Here is a 15,758-nt window from a genome sequence, read left to right as displayed (position 1 = left end):
CCATTGCCTTTTGTGCGAAGATTAGTTTTCCAATATCAACACGATGTTCTAGCTCCAATTCTAAAGGTATACATACCCTTGCTCCATACTGATCAGAGAAAATAGCTTTTTTGTCTACAGAATTGACTCCTGATCATTTTGGACACAATTAATTATGTTAATCTTCTATACACAAAGAATAGAAGTTAGTCTTCGCAAACTCTCCTCACGATTTACCTCTTTAGTCCAAGTATCACATTCTGAGAATTGAGCTGCAACCTGACCAAGCCTAAGCTATCCTTGCTGAGTTGCAGTGCCCAGAATTTTAGTAATAACAAAAATTTCCTCCCTTTGTATTCCAGTTTCTTTTTGTTAAATGCTAGCATTCCAATGGCCTTTTGTTTTTTTTAAAAAACACATTTCCAAGAACTGGTTAATGATTGTACAAGGAACCACAATTATCATTGTTCTTACACAGATTCTGATTTCTCAGCATTTAGAATTTTGTTCACCTTTCTTCCAGTATGAAGCAGATTACCTCATAAATCCAGTTTGAATTCATGGGTCACTTAATATATCAATGCACCTTTGAAATTATCAGCCCTCATATACATTATTGACTCTACCACCTTGGAGTTGTCAGGGCTTGGCCTCTTACTCCTTTCATCTAGATCATTTATAAAGATAATGCAAAATAGAGCATCTTGTACAGATTCTGGAGAAGCAGCATATCAGAAATGCACTCTGCATCTATAACCTCCTACCTCAAAACAAGCCCCTAACCAATTTTCTACCTATTCCATTAATTCCCATTTTCATTTGCAGTCTATGCAATGGATCCTTATGGAATGCTTTCTTCAAGACTAATTCTGGGGTACAGCCTTGAGAATAGCAATCACACTTACAACACTCACCTTTATCATGGAATAATTCAGACAACCACTTCCAGAAGTCACATGCACACAATTTCAGAAATGCAAAAAAAGTAGCTGTCCAATTAGTCCTGCTCTTTCAGAAGCTTTGCTACCTAGGTACCTCACTGACAAATTAGGCACTGAAACGCACAGAGGCATCCTTATCAAGTAGACACAATCTATTCCCAAGACATCAATTCCATCTTTCTATCTAGCAACTGAGAGAGGCTGAACCAAGCTGTTTGCAACTTTAGTGTCATATCTGAGCCCAAAGTGAGAGTCCAAGCACATATCCACACCATCACAGACTTCCTAGAGTCATACAGCATGGAAACAGGCCAACCTTGTTTCTATCAACCAACTAACAAAATCACACTAGTCCCATTTATCTGCACTTGGGCCATTGCCTGTGTACTGGCATTTTAAATACTCAGAGATGCTTTTCAAATGTTGAAAGCGTATCTGTCCCCACCAGGCAGCACTTCCTCAATTTCCATTCCGACAACACTGGTGGATATTCTATCAACCATCTAGAGTTCCCTCCCTGTTTCTCTCTTTCTTAAGATAATCTTTAAAACAACCTCTTTGGTCACCTGTCTTGATATCTTTCTGATCAGATTTTACTCAACACTACCCCTGCAAATGCCCAGGAGTGTCCCTCTGCACAAAAGGCGTTATGTAAATGCAAGTTGTTGATCCTACCATCTCAAGAGGCACTGCACACACTGTTAGTTAAAGTTGCTCTTCACATGAAACAGGAGCAGGAGTAGACCATCAAGCTCCTTCAGACTGCTCTACCAATCAGAGTCAGAGTCATACAGCATGGAAACAGATCCTTCGGTCCAACTAGTCCATGCTGACCATGTTCCCAAATCAAACTAGTCCCACTTCTCTGCATTTGGCCCATATTGCTCCAAACCTTTCCCATTCATGTACTTATCCAAATGTCTTTTAAAATGTTGTAACTGTAACTACACGCACCACTTCTTCTGGCAGTTCACATATGAACCACTGTGTAAAAAAAGCTGCCCCTCATGTCCTTTCTAAATCTTTCTCCTCTCACATTAAAAATATACTCCCTAGTTTTTAAAACTCCCCTGCCCCGGGGAAAAGGCCCTTTCTATTCACCTTATCTATGCCGCTCATGATACACCCCTCTAAGGTCACCTTTCAACCTCCTATGGTCCAGTGAAAAAAGTCCCAGCCAATCTTTATAACTCAAACCTTCTGTTCCTGGCAACATCTGCGAAATCTTTTCTGAGCCCTCTCCAATTTAATAATACCCTTGCTATAGCAGGGCAACCAGAACTGTACACCATACTCCAGAAAGGCAACACCAACATCCTGTACAACCTTCACATAACATCCTAACTCCTTTACGCAAGGGTCCGAGCAATGAAGGCAAGCATGCTAAACGCCTTAACCACCTTGTCTACGTGAGACATAAATTTCAAAGAATTATGTACTTGAACCCTTAGGTCTGTCTGTTCTGGAGCATGCAGTGACAGGAAACATTACAGGGAACACAAGCCAACTTGGTCTGTCCTGCCGGTGGTTTGGGACATACCCGGAATGGTGTTGGTGTCATTAGAGACGTTGTCTATCAGGTTTGATTCCGTGAGTATGACTATGTCAGGGGGGCTGTTGTTTGATTAGTCTGAGACAGCTCTCCTAAATTTGGCACAAGCCCCAAATGTTGATAAGAAAGACTCTGCAGGGTTGGTGGGATTATATTTGCCTAACTCATTTCAGGTATCTTAGTTGATGCCAGGTGATCAATCTAGTTTAATTACTTTTTTTTTCCCTTCTCTAGAGGTTCATATAATTGAGTGGTGGAGTAGGCGGTCAGAGGGTCAATCACATTGCCGCAAGTCTGGAGTCACATGTAGGCCAGGACAGCAGGATTTGTAAGGTCAGCTGTTTTACTTTGCTCAAGGACATTAGTGAACCAGATGTTTTCCTACAACAAAGGTTTAATGGTCATCATTAGGCTTTTAATTGCATATGTCGTCTGAATTCAAATTCCACCGTCTGCTGTGCTGGGATGTCAACCAGTGTCCCAGAGTATCATCTGACTCTCTGGATTTCTAATCCAGCAAAATACCACCATGCCCTCATGAAGATTTCTGGGCTGCACAAGGGCACAAAGCTAATTTCCTCTCACTTTGAACTGGAAATATTTGACACCATGCTCTTCTATGTAATATTATCTTCTTGAATTATGTTGTGAGGCAGAGTTTGCAACTTTTTAGTAATCCTACTGCGTTTACAACCTCCAACTCTAATTGCAGGCATGCCTTGTGCTGCATATGTTGGAATAATGCCCACTATATAAAATGTCCATGTATAGGCACATTCTATGGCCCTCTTTGTTGGAGTCCTCCATTTCTCACTGTGCACTAAAAACGGTCATTTGTGAGCAATGTAAATCGCTGACTACCCCTAATTGAAGAACCTGTTCTGTTTCTGATATTTCCCATATATGTTCACTGGAGCCAGGACTAATGGATCCAGCTACAGCAGGGGTTATTGTCAAAATGGTCCTAATGCTACAAGAGGTGCAGAGAAATTATAAGTCGCTATTACCATAAATCTATTGTTGACTAGTGTGGGATCTCACAATCATCAACCACAAATGTATCAAGGCTGTAACAAGTACAATTTGTGACAGATCACTTCACTTCACCTTCTTAACCGGTGATGAGATCAGTGCTAAAGCCCAGGCAGTAGTAACATAGCTGGCATCGCCCAGGTGTAGGGCACTACAGACTGTATACACATTGCGTTGAGATCACCATATTGTAATGTGACTAACTTCATCACCACGAAAGTATTCTATTCCATCAATGTGCAAGTCATTGGTACCACATTCTAGAAGCCTACGCAGCTACACTTGGAGATGTCATGATACCTATATCCTTCCCAATTCTCCAGTTAGTGCTTCATTTCCTAGCCTGAGTACCTCGTATCGATGGTTATGGGAGAAAAAAGGGCTACCCTCTGCTACCATGACGATGACACTGTTATTAAACCCAGAGGCTGAGTGCAGGTACAGTGCGTGAGGTTGTTGGCTTGCTCGCCAAGCTGGCCGGCCGCCGCACCGACGCCAATCAGTAAGGTCATAACCACCTGTACTCCACCTTCTTGCAATATCCTCACATGCCTTTAAACTTCCCCAGGGAATTTGTCACCTGTCTTGTATGTACTCAAGAACAGTGCACCCATAACCATCAAGAGCACAGAAATGTAAGGATTCAGAACCCTTTGAGTGAAGGCATTTCTCCTGATTCCTATGCTGGATAAGCAGCCTCTTTTTGTGAAGCTGCAGCTCCATGTTCTAGAATCCCCAGCCAGAAACAGCACTTTTTCAGTATCTACTCTGTCGAGCCCCTGAAGAAATTTATACTTGATCAACTTGTTGTCTCTAAATTCCAGAGAATACAGGTCTAGAATACTCTGTACATGGGCTGCAACAGTTCCAGATGACAGCCTACCAACACCTCTCCAGGGCAACAAGGTACAGGCAATAAATGCAGGCCTGGTCAGTAACATCTTGTAGAAGATTGAAAATTATCCTCACCACAAATTTGATGTGTTTTCATTGTACTTCCTCTATAGGGCAAGTGCATTCTTCTTGGAGTCTACTTTATCAATGTCACCTCACCCATGCTTCAACCCATCTTTTGCCAAAAATCTCATCTATGCCTTTGGTATTTCAAGTCTTGGCTATTCCAACACTCTCCTGGCCAGTTTCCTGCACTCTACCTTCCGTGAACTGGACGTCATCCAAAAATCTGTTGCAACTGCCCTAAATGGCACCAGGTTCTGTGCAGGCATCATGTCACCCCACCAACCTACACTGGTTCCCAGTTAAGCAACACCTCAAGCTTTATATTTGCATCCTTGTTTTCAAATCCTTTCATTGCTGTGCCCCTTCTTACCTCTAACCCATTTCAGTCCTCCAACTCATTCATACTCCTCTCATTCTGATCCCTTGGATATACTGGATTTGCATGGCTCCACCACTGGTGGCTGTGCCTTCAGCTGCCAAGACTCTAAGCTCTAGAATTCTCTTCATGAATCTCTTCACTTCCTTCCTTTAAAGGAGGCTCCCTAAAATTGCTTCTTTAACCAAGCATCCTGTTATGGAAAAGGTACCAAATTATGTCTTATACCAATCCTGTGAAGACCGTTGCAACATTCTATTATGTTTAAGCTGCTACATAAATGCAAACAGTTGTGTTTTGTAAATAACATCAGTTAGTTAATCACTTCCTCCAAACATTCAACAGGGCTCATGATTCATGACTCACCCATTACAAATCCATGCTGGCTTCCTCCGATTCGATTCTTCTGGTCTGGATACTTAGTTGTTTGTGCTCAATAGTAGAATGCAATAGCGCACCTGAAATCAAAAGAAGGGAAAAGTACATTTGAAAGGTCAGGTTAATTCCGGACTTCAGGAATCTGCAACCACATGTTCATCCGATTCTTACTATATTTTCTTCTCAGTGAATCACGCATAGGATAAAGGGTGGGTTTTACGATTTCTAAATTATGGTGCAGATCTGAAGGAGCTTATTCAGAGTCAGGCTACTTACAAAGGCCCAGCTCACGTTCCCAAGGACATTGGTTGAGCTGTCCAAGTGGTTCTTCTGCTCGCTCACTCACCCTCCCCCCCCACCTCCATTGTCCTGTTCACAGCCCCTTATATTTCCCCATGCATCTTCATACTCATCCATACTCTCTCTGATCAATTGCCCCTACACCCATATGCACAGTCCAGGCAATCAGGATGTTCCTGATTTCTTAGAGGGATCCAGCCCCCAGGGGCTTCCAAGTCCCATTCAATTCAGTCAGAATATTGGGAAAATAAATTTTCTGTAGGCCTGTCAATGACAACCAACATCACAGGTCATGCATACCCAGCCCAATGTCTCAAGTTGAAACAAGTAACTGTGAGATGGATTTCATAGACATGATACTCATGGTAAGAAAATAAATGAACTTTGATCACTAAATTTGATCAGATGAAAATGAGTACTCCGAGTTTCGTATTGCAAATTCAATAATGAAAAACATCACATAATTTGTATATTTGAGAATTGAAAGATTGCAACCCAAGCCTCTTTATTGCAGCCCTTTTCACCTAACAAAGATTTATTTCATATTCAAACAGTCCAGGATTTTACATTTCCCACCCTCAGTAAACCGTTGGCTGATTTACCTTCCCTACTAATTTAAACCAGATTTACTTCCTAGTATTTACCTTTTCCAGCAATGCCACCCAACTTTACTTCACCACTTTCTTCCTAGAACCTTCCATTAATTTGTCACATTATTTACCTGGTATACAATAGGGATGAGAACAACCTTTCTTCGATTAAATATTAGAAGACCAAAGCCATTGTTTTTGGTTGCCGCAAGTATCTCCATTTCACTCCTGACAACTGCCTGAGGTTGAACCAGACAGTTCGTTTCCTGGGCATCCCTCTTGACCTTGAAATAAGTATTAAGCACAGTATACATACAGCCAAGACCGCTTACTTTCTCCTTCATAACCGTGTTTCTGTACTCTGTCTCTTCGAATTGATTATTTCATTTTCGCAATTTAAACATAAAACAAATGAAAAACACTAAAGGGAAACAAATCAAGTTGCTTACCTCCTCAAGCCTGTTCTGTCATACAGTTAGATTACAGGTGATCTATACCTCAAAAATCAATGTTTACATATCATTTACATCAGAAAATTTCTTCAATCTCACTAAAATTTCAACTGATTCATCACCTACACATCTCCAAAAACAAGAGTTTCAAATTCAACTCCCCATTGTGTTAAAGTTGCTTCCTGACTTCACTCATTGCTAACTTCTCCAAGTTTAAAACAAATCCCCCTTGTTCTGGATTCTTTTACCTGGTCAGTGGTTAGCACTGCTGCCTCACAGCACCAGGGACCCAATTTCAATTCCACCCTCGGGCGACTGTCTGTGTGGAGTTTGCACATTCTCGCTGTGTCTGTGTGGGTTTCTTCCGGTGCTCTGGTTTCCTCCCATAGTCCAAAGATGTGCAGGCTAGGTGGATTGGTCATGCTAAATTGCCCGTAGTGTGCAAGGATGTGTAGATTAGGTGGGCTACTGGGGAAATAAGTCTGGGTGAGATCTTCTGACGGTCAGTGTGGACTTGTTGGGCCAAAAGGGCCTGCTTCCACACTGTAGGGATTCTATGATTCTATGATCTGAGGAGACTGTTTGCTGCAAATACCCTGACACTCAAGAACACAAAGCATTTTTGTGTAACCCATACTCAATGCCAGTATCATTTTGGTGAATCCACATGGTATCCCTTCTTCAGCAGGATATTTTTCCTAGCTGAAAACCAAATCCACGATCTCATATGGTCTAACTTGCTAAACTAACTGCTTTCTCACTTTTGTATTTCATCACCCTTCAGATCATGACTTGAATTTTTTATTTGCCCGCTTGATTACTGAATGCATTCTGAAAGTCTCCCCCACTTTGAACACACACGAATCATTTTGGGTAGCTAAATATGCCAGTTGCAGTTTTTCATAACTATCTCATCGCCATTGTTTGTGAACTATAGTATATACTTCCCTTCTTGTTTAAAACTTATGTTCTTTCATGCAAAGAATTATACGATTTTGCTTTTTTTTTTGAATACTTCATTCAATTTTTTATTAAGTAATAAAGCAACTTAGGTCGTCATATTTAGAATCTCATGCAGCTTGCAGAAACAGTGAAGGAGGGCGCCATTTGGACCCATCATCAGCAAAAATGCACAGTTACCTTAGTGCCATTCTCCTGTCTTCTCTGGTAAACCCACACATCCTTCTATTTCAGATTAACATTTATCTCCCTTAAGGATGCTTTGACTGAACCTAGCTCCAGCACACACTCAGGCAGTGTAGTCCAGCCATTAATGACTTGCCATGTAAAAACAAAATTCATTGCATTTTTACATTTTTTTTTAAGCCATTCATTTAAATCTGTGCCCTCATTCGTGATGACACAACAAGTGGAAACTTTCTTCCTATCTACTGTAACCAGACCCCTCATTATTTTGAATACTTCTTCCAAATTTCCTCTCAGCCTCTTATTCTCCAAGAGAAACAGCCCCATCTTTTCCAATCTACCTTCATAGCTAAAGTTCCTCCACCCCAGAACTATTCTTGTGAATCTTTTTTGCTTTCCTTCCTAAAATATGGCATCAGAACTAAATGTAATATTGCAAATAAGGAATGAGTTGCTGGGTAGAGAACAAAGTTTACAGAAGCACTGAAGACAAATATTTAGATGGTAGACACATTTGCTCCAGTACTGGATGTTCTGCATGATAAATCAGAGCCAAGTAAGGGGCATCCAGAGAGGCAGGCATGAGATAGAACTGGGTGTCATGAATACACATACCAACTCTTAAAACACACAGGAGTGGAGGGTAAGTTTAAGTTCAAAAGCCACCAAGACACCTGGGGGGAAAGAGAAACTTCACAGATCACAAGGCTGATCAATCAGATAAGTCACAGCCTTAAGGAGATTGGATAGAATTGGTGAGAAGCTGCTCTCCAACTACAGACTGGTTGTCTCTCGCCAATCAGCTTATCACAGCAAACCACACAAAAAAAAAAGAGAACAAGGTGCAGGTGTCTCGGATTCTCCAGCATCTGCAGCTCCTACTATCTCTGATACAAAAAAGAGAAAATGCCTGTGATCAGAGCATCATAGATGAAGTGAGTGGCAAAAGTGAGCAAGAATGCTGAAGCCCATGGTAGTGAGTGTGAAAGTAGCAGAAAATAATGCCAATGTGGCAGGAAAGAAGATGGTGAAAGGGGTCAAGGCCAGGTCACAGGAGGGCAAGACTGGCAAGGTGGAACCCAGCAGAGGAGGTGGACTGCAAGGCTGGGACTAAGGAACTGACGTAATGAATTCCTTGCAAATTAATGTAAACTCTCTCGCTTAAGGCTGCAAGAGTTCAGGAGCTACTATAATGGGGATAAAAGTCTAGTGCAGCATGTTGTAATGAACACTGTGCCAACTGGATTGTTTCATATTGAACAGTTTTATTTCATATTTACATTTGTGCATTATCAAAAAATGGTTTGCATACTGTGGACTACTAAAAGTGCAGTGATTGTTGGAGGCACAAATTGTGACCTCTTTGGTGCATGGAAAGCACGTTTTCTTAAAGTTTTACCAAAGATTTGTAGCTCAGGTTACGGGGGAGGTTGTTGACTTGCTCACTGAGGTGGCTTGTTTTCATTCAGATGTTTCATCACCATGCTAGGTAACATCATCAGCGAGCCCTCCGCTGAAACAACCTTGTTCTACTCCGCTTGGAATTTATATTGTTTGGTCTGTTATAGTGAGTAGTGTCATTTCCGGTTTTGTTCTAAATGGGTTTGTACATGGGGTCCAATTCTATGTTTCAGAGATAGTAGGAACAGCAGATGCTGGAGAATCTGAGATAACAAGGTGCAGGGCTGGATGAACACAGCAGGCCAAGCAGCATTAGAGGAGCAGGAAGGCTGACGTTTCGGGCCTAGACCCTTCTTCAGAAACGAGGGAGGGGAAGGGGGTTCTGAAATAAATAGGGAGAGAGGGGGAGGCGGATAGAAGGTGGATAAAGGAGAAGATAGGTGGAGTGGAAACAGACAGGTCAAAGAGGTGGGGTGGAGCCGTAAAGGTGAGTGTAGGTGGGGGGGGGGGGGGGGAAGAGGTGGGAAATAGGTCAGTCCGGGGAGGACGGACAGGTCAAGGAGGTGGGATGAGGCTAGTAGGAGGGGATAGGTGGGAGGATGGACAGGTGGGAGGATGGACAGGTTAGGGAGGCAGGGACAAGCTGGGCTGGTTTTGGGATGCAGCAGGGGGAGAGGAGATTTTGAAGCTTGTGAAGTCCACATTGATACCATTGGGCTGCAGGGTTCCCAAGTGAAATACGAGGTGCTGTTCCTGAAACCTTCAGGTGGCATCGTTGTGGCACTGCAGGAGGCCCAGGATGGACATGTCGTCTAAGAAATGGGAGGGGGAGTTGAAATGGTTCGCGACTGGGAGGTGCAGTTGTTTGTTGTCCCACCCACAGTCTCCAATCTCATCGTTCCCCAACCCCGCACCGCCCGTTTCTATCTCCTTGTCAAAATCCACAAACCTGACTGCCCTGGTCGACCCGTCTCCGCCTGCTCCTGCCCCACCGAACTTATCTCCACTTATCTCGACTCCATTTTCTCCCCCTTGGTCCAGCAACTCTCCACCTACGTCCGTGACACCACCCACGCCCTCCACCTCCTCCAAAACTTCCAATTCCCTGGTCCCCATCACCTCTCTTTACCGTGGACGTCCAGTCCCTATACACCCGCATTCCCCACGCAGATGGCCTAAAGGCCCTCCGCTTCTTCCTGTCCCACAGGCCCGACCAGTCCCCCTCCACTGACACCCTCATCCTCACCCTTAACTTCTCTTTCAATTCCTCCCACTTCCTATAAACAAAGGGGGTGGCCATGGGTACCCGCATGGGCCCAAGCTACACCTGCCTCTTTGTAGGTTACGTGGAACAATCTCTCTTCCGTACCTACACCGGCCCTAAACCCCACCTCTTCCTCCGTTACATTGATGACTGTATCGGCACCGCCTTGTGCTCCCACGAGGAGCTCGAACAGTTCATCCACTTCACCAACACCTTCCACCCCAACCTTAAGTTCACCTGGACCATCTCTGATACCTCTCTCTCCCCTTCCATCTCTGGCAACCACCTGGAAACCAATATCCATTTCAAGCCCACCGACTCCCTCAGCTACCTCCTCCCACCCACCTCCCTGCAAAAATGCCATCCCCTATTCCCAATTCCTTCACCTCCGCCACCGCCACATCTGCTCCCAGGATGAGGCATTCCACTCCCAAACATCTCAGATATCCTCGTTTTTCAAGGACAGCAACTTCCCCCCCTCAGTGGTCGAGAACGCCCTCGACCGTGTCTCCCGCAACTCATCCCTCATACCCCCCCCACCCCCAACAATAACAACTAAAACAGAATCCCCCTCGTCCTCACGTACCATCCCACCAACCTCCGGATCCAACACATCATCCTCCGACACTTCCGCCATTTGTAATCCAACCCCATCAAAGACATTTTCCCCTCCCCACCCTTATCTGCTTTCCGGAGGGACCACTCTCTCTGACTCCCTTGTCTGTTTCACACTCCCCTCCAGCCCCACCACACCTGGCACTCTTCCCTGCAACCGCAGGAAGTACTACACCTGCCCCTACACCTATCCCAGGCCCCAAGAAGACCTTCCACATCAAGCAGATGTTCACCTGCACATCTGCTAGTGTGGTATACTGTATCCACTGTTCCAGATGTGGCCTCCTCTACATCAGCGAAAACAAGCGGAGGCCTGGGACTGCTTTGCTGAACACCTACGCTCGGTTCGCACTAAACAACTGCACCTCCCAGTCGCGAACCATTTCAACTCCCCCTCCCATTCCTCAGATGGAATGTCCATCCTGGGCCTCCTGCAGTGCCACAACGATGTCACCTGAAGGTTGCAGGAACAGCACCTCAGATTTTGCTTGGGAACCCTGCAGCCCAATGGTATCAACGTGGACTTCACAAGCTTCAAGATCTCCTCTCCCCCTACCGTATCCCGAAACCAGCCCCGCTTGTCCCCGCCTCCTTAACCTGTCCTTCCTCCCACCTATCCCCTCCTCCCACCTCAAGCCCCACCCCCATCTCCTACCTATTGGCCTCATCCCGCCCCTCGACCTGTCCATCCTCCCTGGACTGACCTATTTCCCCCCACCAACTCCCCACCCACACTCATCTTTACTGGCTCCACTGAAATGTTAAAGGGTTAATATCTGTTCTGCTGACATAAGAAATTAGGTGCTTCGTGGGTGCCCCTGTCTCGCAGACAAAAAGTAGTAATCTAATTATACTCTGCTCTCTGTAAATGTTGAATTAAGGCTAAAAGGAGAAGGAACTACCTCATCTTACACATTGTTTTACTGTTAGATGATTAAGTTACGTGATTATGGGGGAGAAAAAAAAAAAAATTGTATCTTGTATGCATGTCTGACTGTGCTGTAAAAACCTATATAAAGGGAAGACGGTTCCCTTACAAAGGGCATCGCTTGACACGGCTCCGCAAGCCCTACGAAAACTGTTAAGTGATCCTCCAAAGCTTGTACTTGCTTAAATAAACTGTGGCTTTTCACAGAAGTTAGCTTATTGCGTTTGTATCAAGTGTGAAGGAATCTTCTAAAAGGGAACTCAACACCACCCCCGCCTCTTTGACCTGTCTGTCTCCTCTCCACCTATCTTCTCCTTTATCCAACTTCTATTCGCCTCCCCCCCTCCCTATTTATTTCAGAATCCGCTTCCCCTTCCCCATTTCTGAAGAAGGGTCTAGGCCCGAAACGTCTGCTTTCCTGCTCCTCTGATGCTGCTTGGCCTGTTGTGTTCATCCAGGTCTACACCTTGTTGTCTCCAATTCTATGTTTGTTGATTGCATTATGGGTTGAAAACCATGCCTCTAGGAATTCCTGTGCGTGTTTATGTTGACCATTTGACCAACAGGGGGTTCCAAACCTCTGTATACAGCAAAGCAACCCACACTGACTAAATCCTCAACTTCCACAGCAACCACCGCAACGTCCGCAAACAAAGCTGCATTAGGACACTATTTAAATAGGCCACCACTCACTGCAACATTCCAGAACTACACAGGAAAGAGGAAAAGCACCTATATTAAAATCTTCACTGCGAACATATCTGTTCATAACTTCATCCCCAAGTGCCTACCAAATAGACAACAAGTACGCCCTAACACACTGGCCACACTGTAACACATCATGAACATGTCAGAACTGACGAGACTCCTAAAACCACTAGGAATCATGGTAGCACGCATAATCCCACAGCCACTCTATGACAAACACAAGGATTAAAGAGCCCATTCCCACAATATGCAGAACCAACAGTTTACAAAAATACCATGCAACAACTGCCACAAACATTATGTTGTCTGCTAGGAAGGAATCTAGCCATTAAAATACATGAACATCAGCTAGCAGTAAAATGACACGACAAAATTCCTTAATATCAGTACACTAAAGACAATGAAGGCCATCAGTTTAACTGGGACAACGTAACTATCGTAGCCCAAACCAAACAGACACACAATGGAATTCCTAGACGCATGCTTCTCAACCCGTAATGCAATTAACAAACATACAGAATTGGACCCCACATAAAAACCCCATACTAAACAGAAATGACTTGGCCTGCTGTGTTCATCCAGCTCCGCACCTTGTTGTCTCAGAAATGACACTACTCACCATAACAGACCAGACAGTATAAATTCCAAGCGGAGTAAACAACATTGCTTCATCGGAGGCCTCACTGATGATGGCATCTGAACAAGAACAAGCCAGCTCAGCAAGCAAGTCAACAACCTCAGCATGTTTTTTTCATATGTAGCCATGAGTCAGTTTTAAACTGAAAAACATGTTAACTTGCATGTCTTGTGCCAATTTAAATAGCAGCGTCATTGAAGTTGATGCTTGCCATGGGTGTTGTAGCCTTAGGCTAAGTAGAATCATGATGATTGAGAATGTTGATGAATTCTTCTAATTCTGCTTCTGAAAGTCCAGAATGACACGTCAAATCAAATAGAAGCCCTCATTACAAGATAACTGCATAACCTCAGCAAGGATGATAAAGAAATTCTCAAAAACCAAAACATGCTCCCAGAAATCTAAACATACCCCTCTAGAAAATATTAAGCACAACCCTTGGGACTTGACATTTTCAGATGGGGTGGTCAAAGGGAAAGGCAGAAGAAAAATAGAAGGTGACGGGGGAAGAGGATAGAACCATTGAGGGTCACCTGAAGTAATAGTGTGGGAATACAGAAGCGCATTACAGGTGACTGGTTGTCTACGACTTGACAGACCAAAGACAACAGCATGGCTAACCAAACATAAACATACTTGTATTAAGAAATTTAGTACTGACTCAAGTAACAGTAGAAATAGCAGGTACTTACCTAAAAATCAACCAGGGGGTGCATATAATCCTTTCTGATGGACGAATCAACGTGTGAAAAACGTAACAGCTGCAGCAAGGTTGTCACCAGCCCAGGAATGAGGAGAAAAGGTCAAATCTAACCGTCAGATATTAGCCCCAGCTCTTTTTTTTTCGAGAAAAAGAGAAGCACGTTATTATTTCTTCCATTTGCACATAGACTTTACGAGAAGAGGGTTCAAATAAACCGTGAAGGTTCACTTATGTTTCCTTCCCCCGCTTTCGGAACTGATAATAAAAACTTCAAGCCCGAATTGAAATAATGCAACTGTGCAGTCAACCTGAAGGGCTTTCTGATCAGGTAACAACAGACATGGAAACCCTTCCCATCCCCCGATAATCACTGTGAAAGGATAACAGCGGGACGATACCCCTACCTGACAACCGCACTATCGCCCTCCCGACCTGCCTCTGACTGCCGCTCGAGCTCTCAACTGCACTGCGCCCCCTGACGGTTGACTGAATGCTCTTCCAACCAATCATCATCCAGCAGCCCGCCGTCCATTGGTCACCGGCCTGTGAAGACCTCATCCATTCAGCGTGTTGATCCCATCCCTACCTACGCCGCCAAGCCAATGAGACTATGGGGATGACGATTGACAACACCAATATCCAATAGGACTGTAACCCACCCCTGCTCCGTCCCAGTCAATGATGTTGCTGCCGTCTCAATAATGTGCAGCGATGGTGGTAAATTGATCTTGACGCTACTGCAATAGAATTATACCAAAACCGTTTTAAATGATCTCGGCAGATGTTTTCCCACTGATTTATCAGGTTGATGCTAACCAGCGGTTGCAAATGTGATCTGAAAAGACTCATACCGGACTCGAAACATTCACTCTATTTCTCTCTCCACAAATACTACCAGATCTGCTGAGTTTATCCTGCTCATTTTTGTGCTTATTGCAAAAATAATTCACACTGGCTTGTAGTCAGCTGCAGTTAAGCTCACCACACTGCCCCTGCAAGATGCATCGTTTGCTGTTGTTATCATGAAAGAAAAGGGCAGTGCGGAAATTGCAATCATCTGATAAGTTATTAGCTGTTTATCGAATAATAGAAATGCTATCTGCATTATTTCCCCCGTACTCGTTAATACTGGGTGCTGGGTTCACTGACCTCGTGGGTCCACATGGGATTTCAATGACCCACATTGCCAAAGTCTTACTGCCGCTCTGCTTTAACATTGACTACTGTATACTTTTCCAACTAAAAATAGTCTGGATTTTGGAGTGGGACGTACCGTTCCAATATTTGCACTTTCGCAGTCTACACTCAACATGATAGAAGTAAGACCAGGAACCCTTGAGTTTCCTACAAAGACACAGTGGGAGGAAATTGTCCCGAAGTGCCTCTGCTTGGTAAGCCCAATCTCATTGTCAGGTTGGAGATGGTGAGAACCACAGCTAAAATGATTATTTTCCCTGATAGAGATCTCAGCTGTAAATTTTTTTGTAAGGCTAAGTTGATACAGCTGAATGAACCCAAGTATTCTCACTGAAGCCAACTCTTCCAGCAAGTCACTGTGATCAGTCCCCTTGGTCTAAGCACGATATCTGCATTCCAAGTAATCACATCCATTCCCACCTAATGTTGGCACTCGATCTCAAAGAGGATCAGAAACTTACATTTTAGTTTGTTCATGGGATGGGGACATTGCTGACCAGAACTTACTGCCAAACCCTTATGGAGAAGCTGGTAGTGAGGTGCCATCTTGAACCACTGCAGTTCTTGGGGTGTAGGGGCACACACAATGCAATTAGGAA

The 15,758-nt window shown here is 44.0% G+C and overlaps 1 protein-coding gene across 12 annotated transcripts in view; it reads right to left on the bottom strand.

Moving 5' to 3' along the window:
* Positions 1 to 14,436, bottom strand: part of LOC109929434 (NXPE family member 3-like) — a 61,264-nt gene extending 46,828 nt beyond the window's left edge. For 5 of the 12 annotated variants that reach the window (XM_048603316.1, XM_048603321.1, XM_048603315.1 and 2 more), the window contains exons 1-2: positions 13,952 to 14,420; positions 5,207 to 5,298 (exon numbers count right to left, since the gene is read on the bottom strand). Coding sequence is in view for 5 of the 12 variants with exons in the window: in XM_020529117.2 (XP_020384706.2) it covers positions 5,207 to 5,210 (4 nt within the window). In the remaining 7 variants the exon portion in view is untranslated. Of the gene's footprint in view, positions 1 to 5,206; positions 5,299 to 6,239; positions 6,536 to 13,241; positions 13,545 to 13,951 lie in introns of those variants that run through there. The other 7 variants (XM_048603318.1, XM_048603324.1, XM_048603325.1 and 4 more) reach the window with 6 other exon arrangements.
* Positions 14,437 to 15,758: the final 1,322 nt, after the last annotated feature.

This window comes from Rhincodon typus, chromosome 11 (assembly GCF_021869965.1).
Source record: "Rhincodon typus isolate 14 chromosome 11, sRhiTyp1.1, whole genome shotgun sequence".
In the NCBI taxonomy this organism is placed as follows: Eukaryota; Metazoa; Chordata; class Chondrichthyes; order Orectolobiformes; family Rhincodontidae; genus Rhincodon; species Rhincodon typus.
The sequence above is the reverse complement of the archived record's forward strand: the minus strand, read 5'-3'. Positions and strand labels throughout refer to the sequence as shown.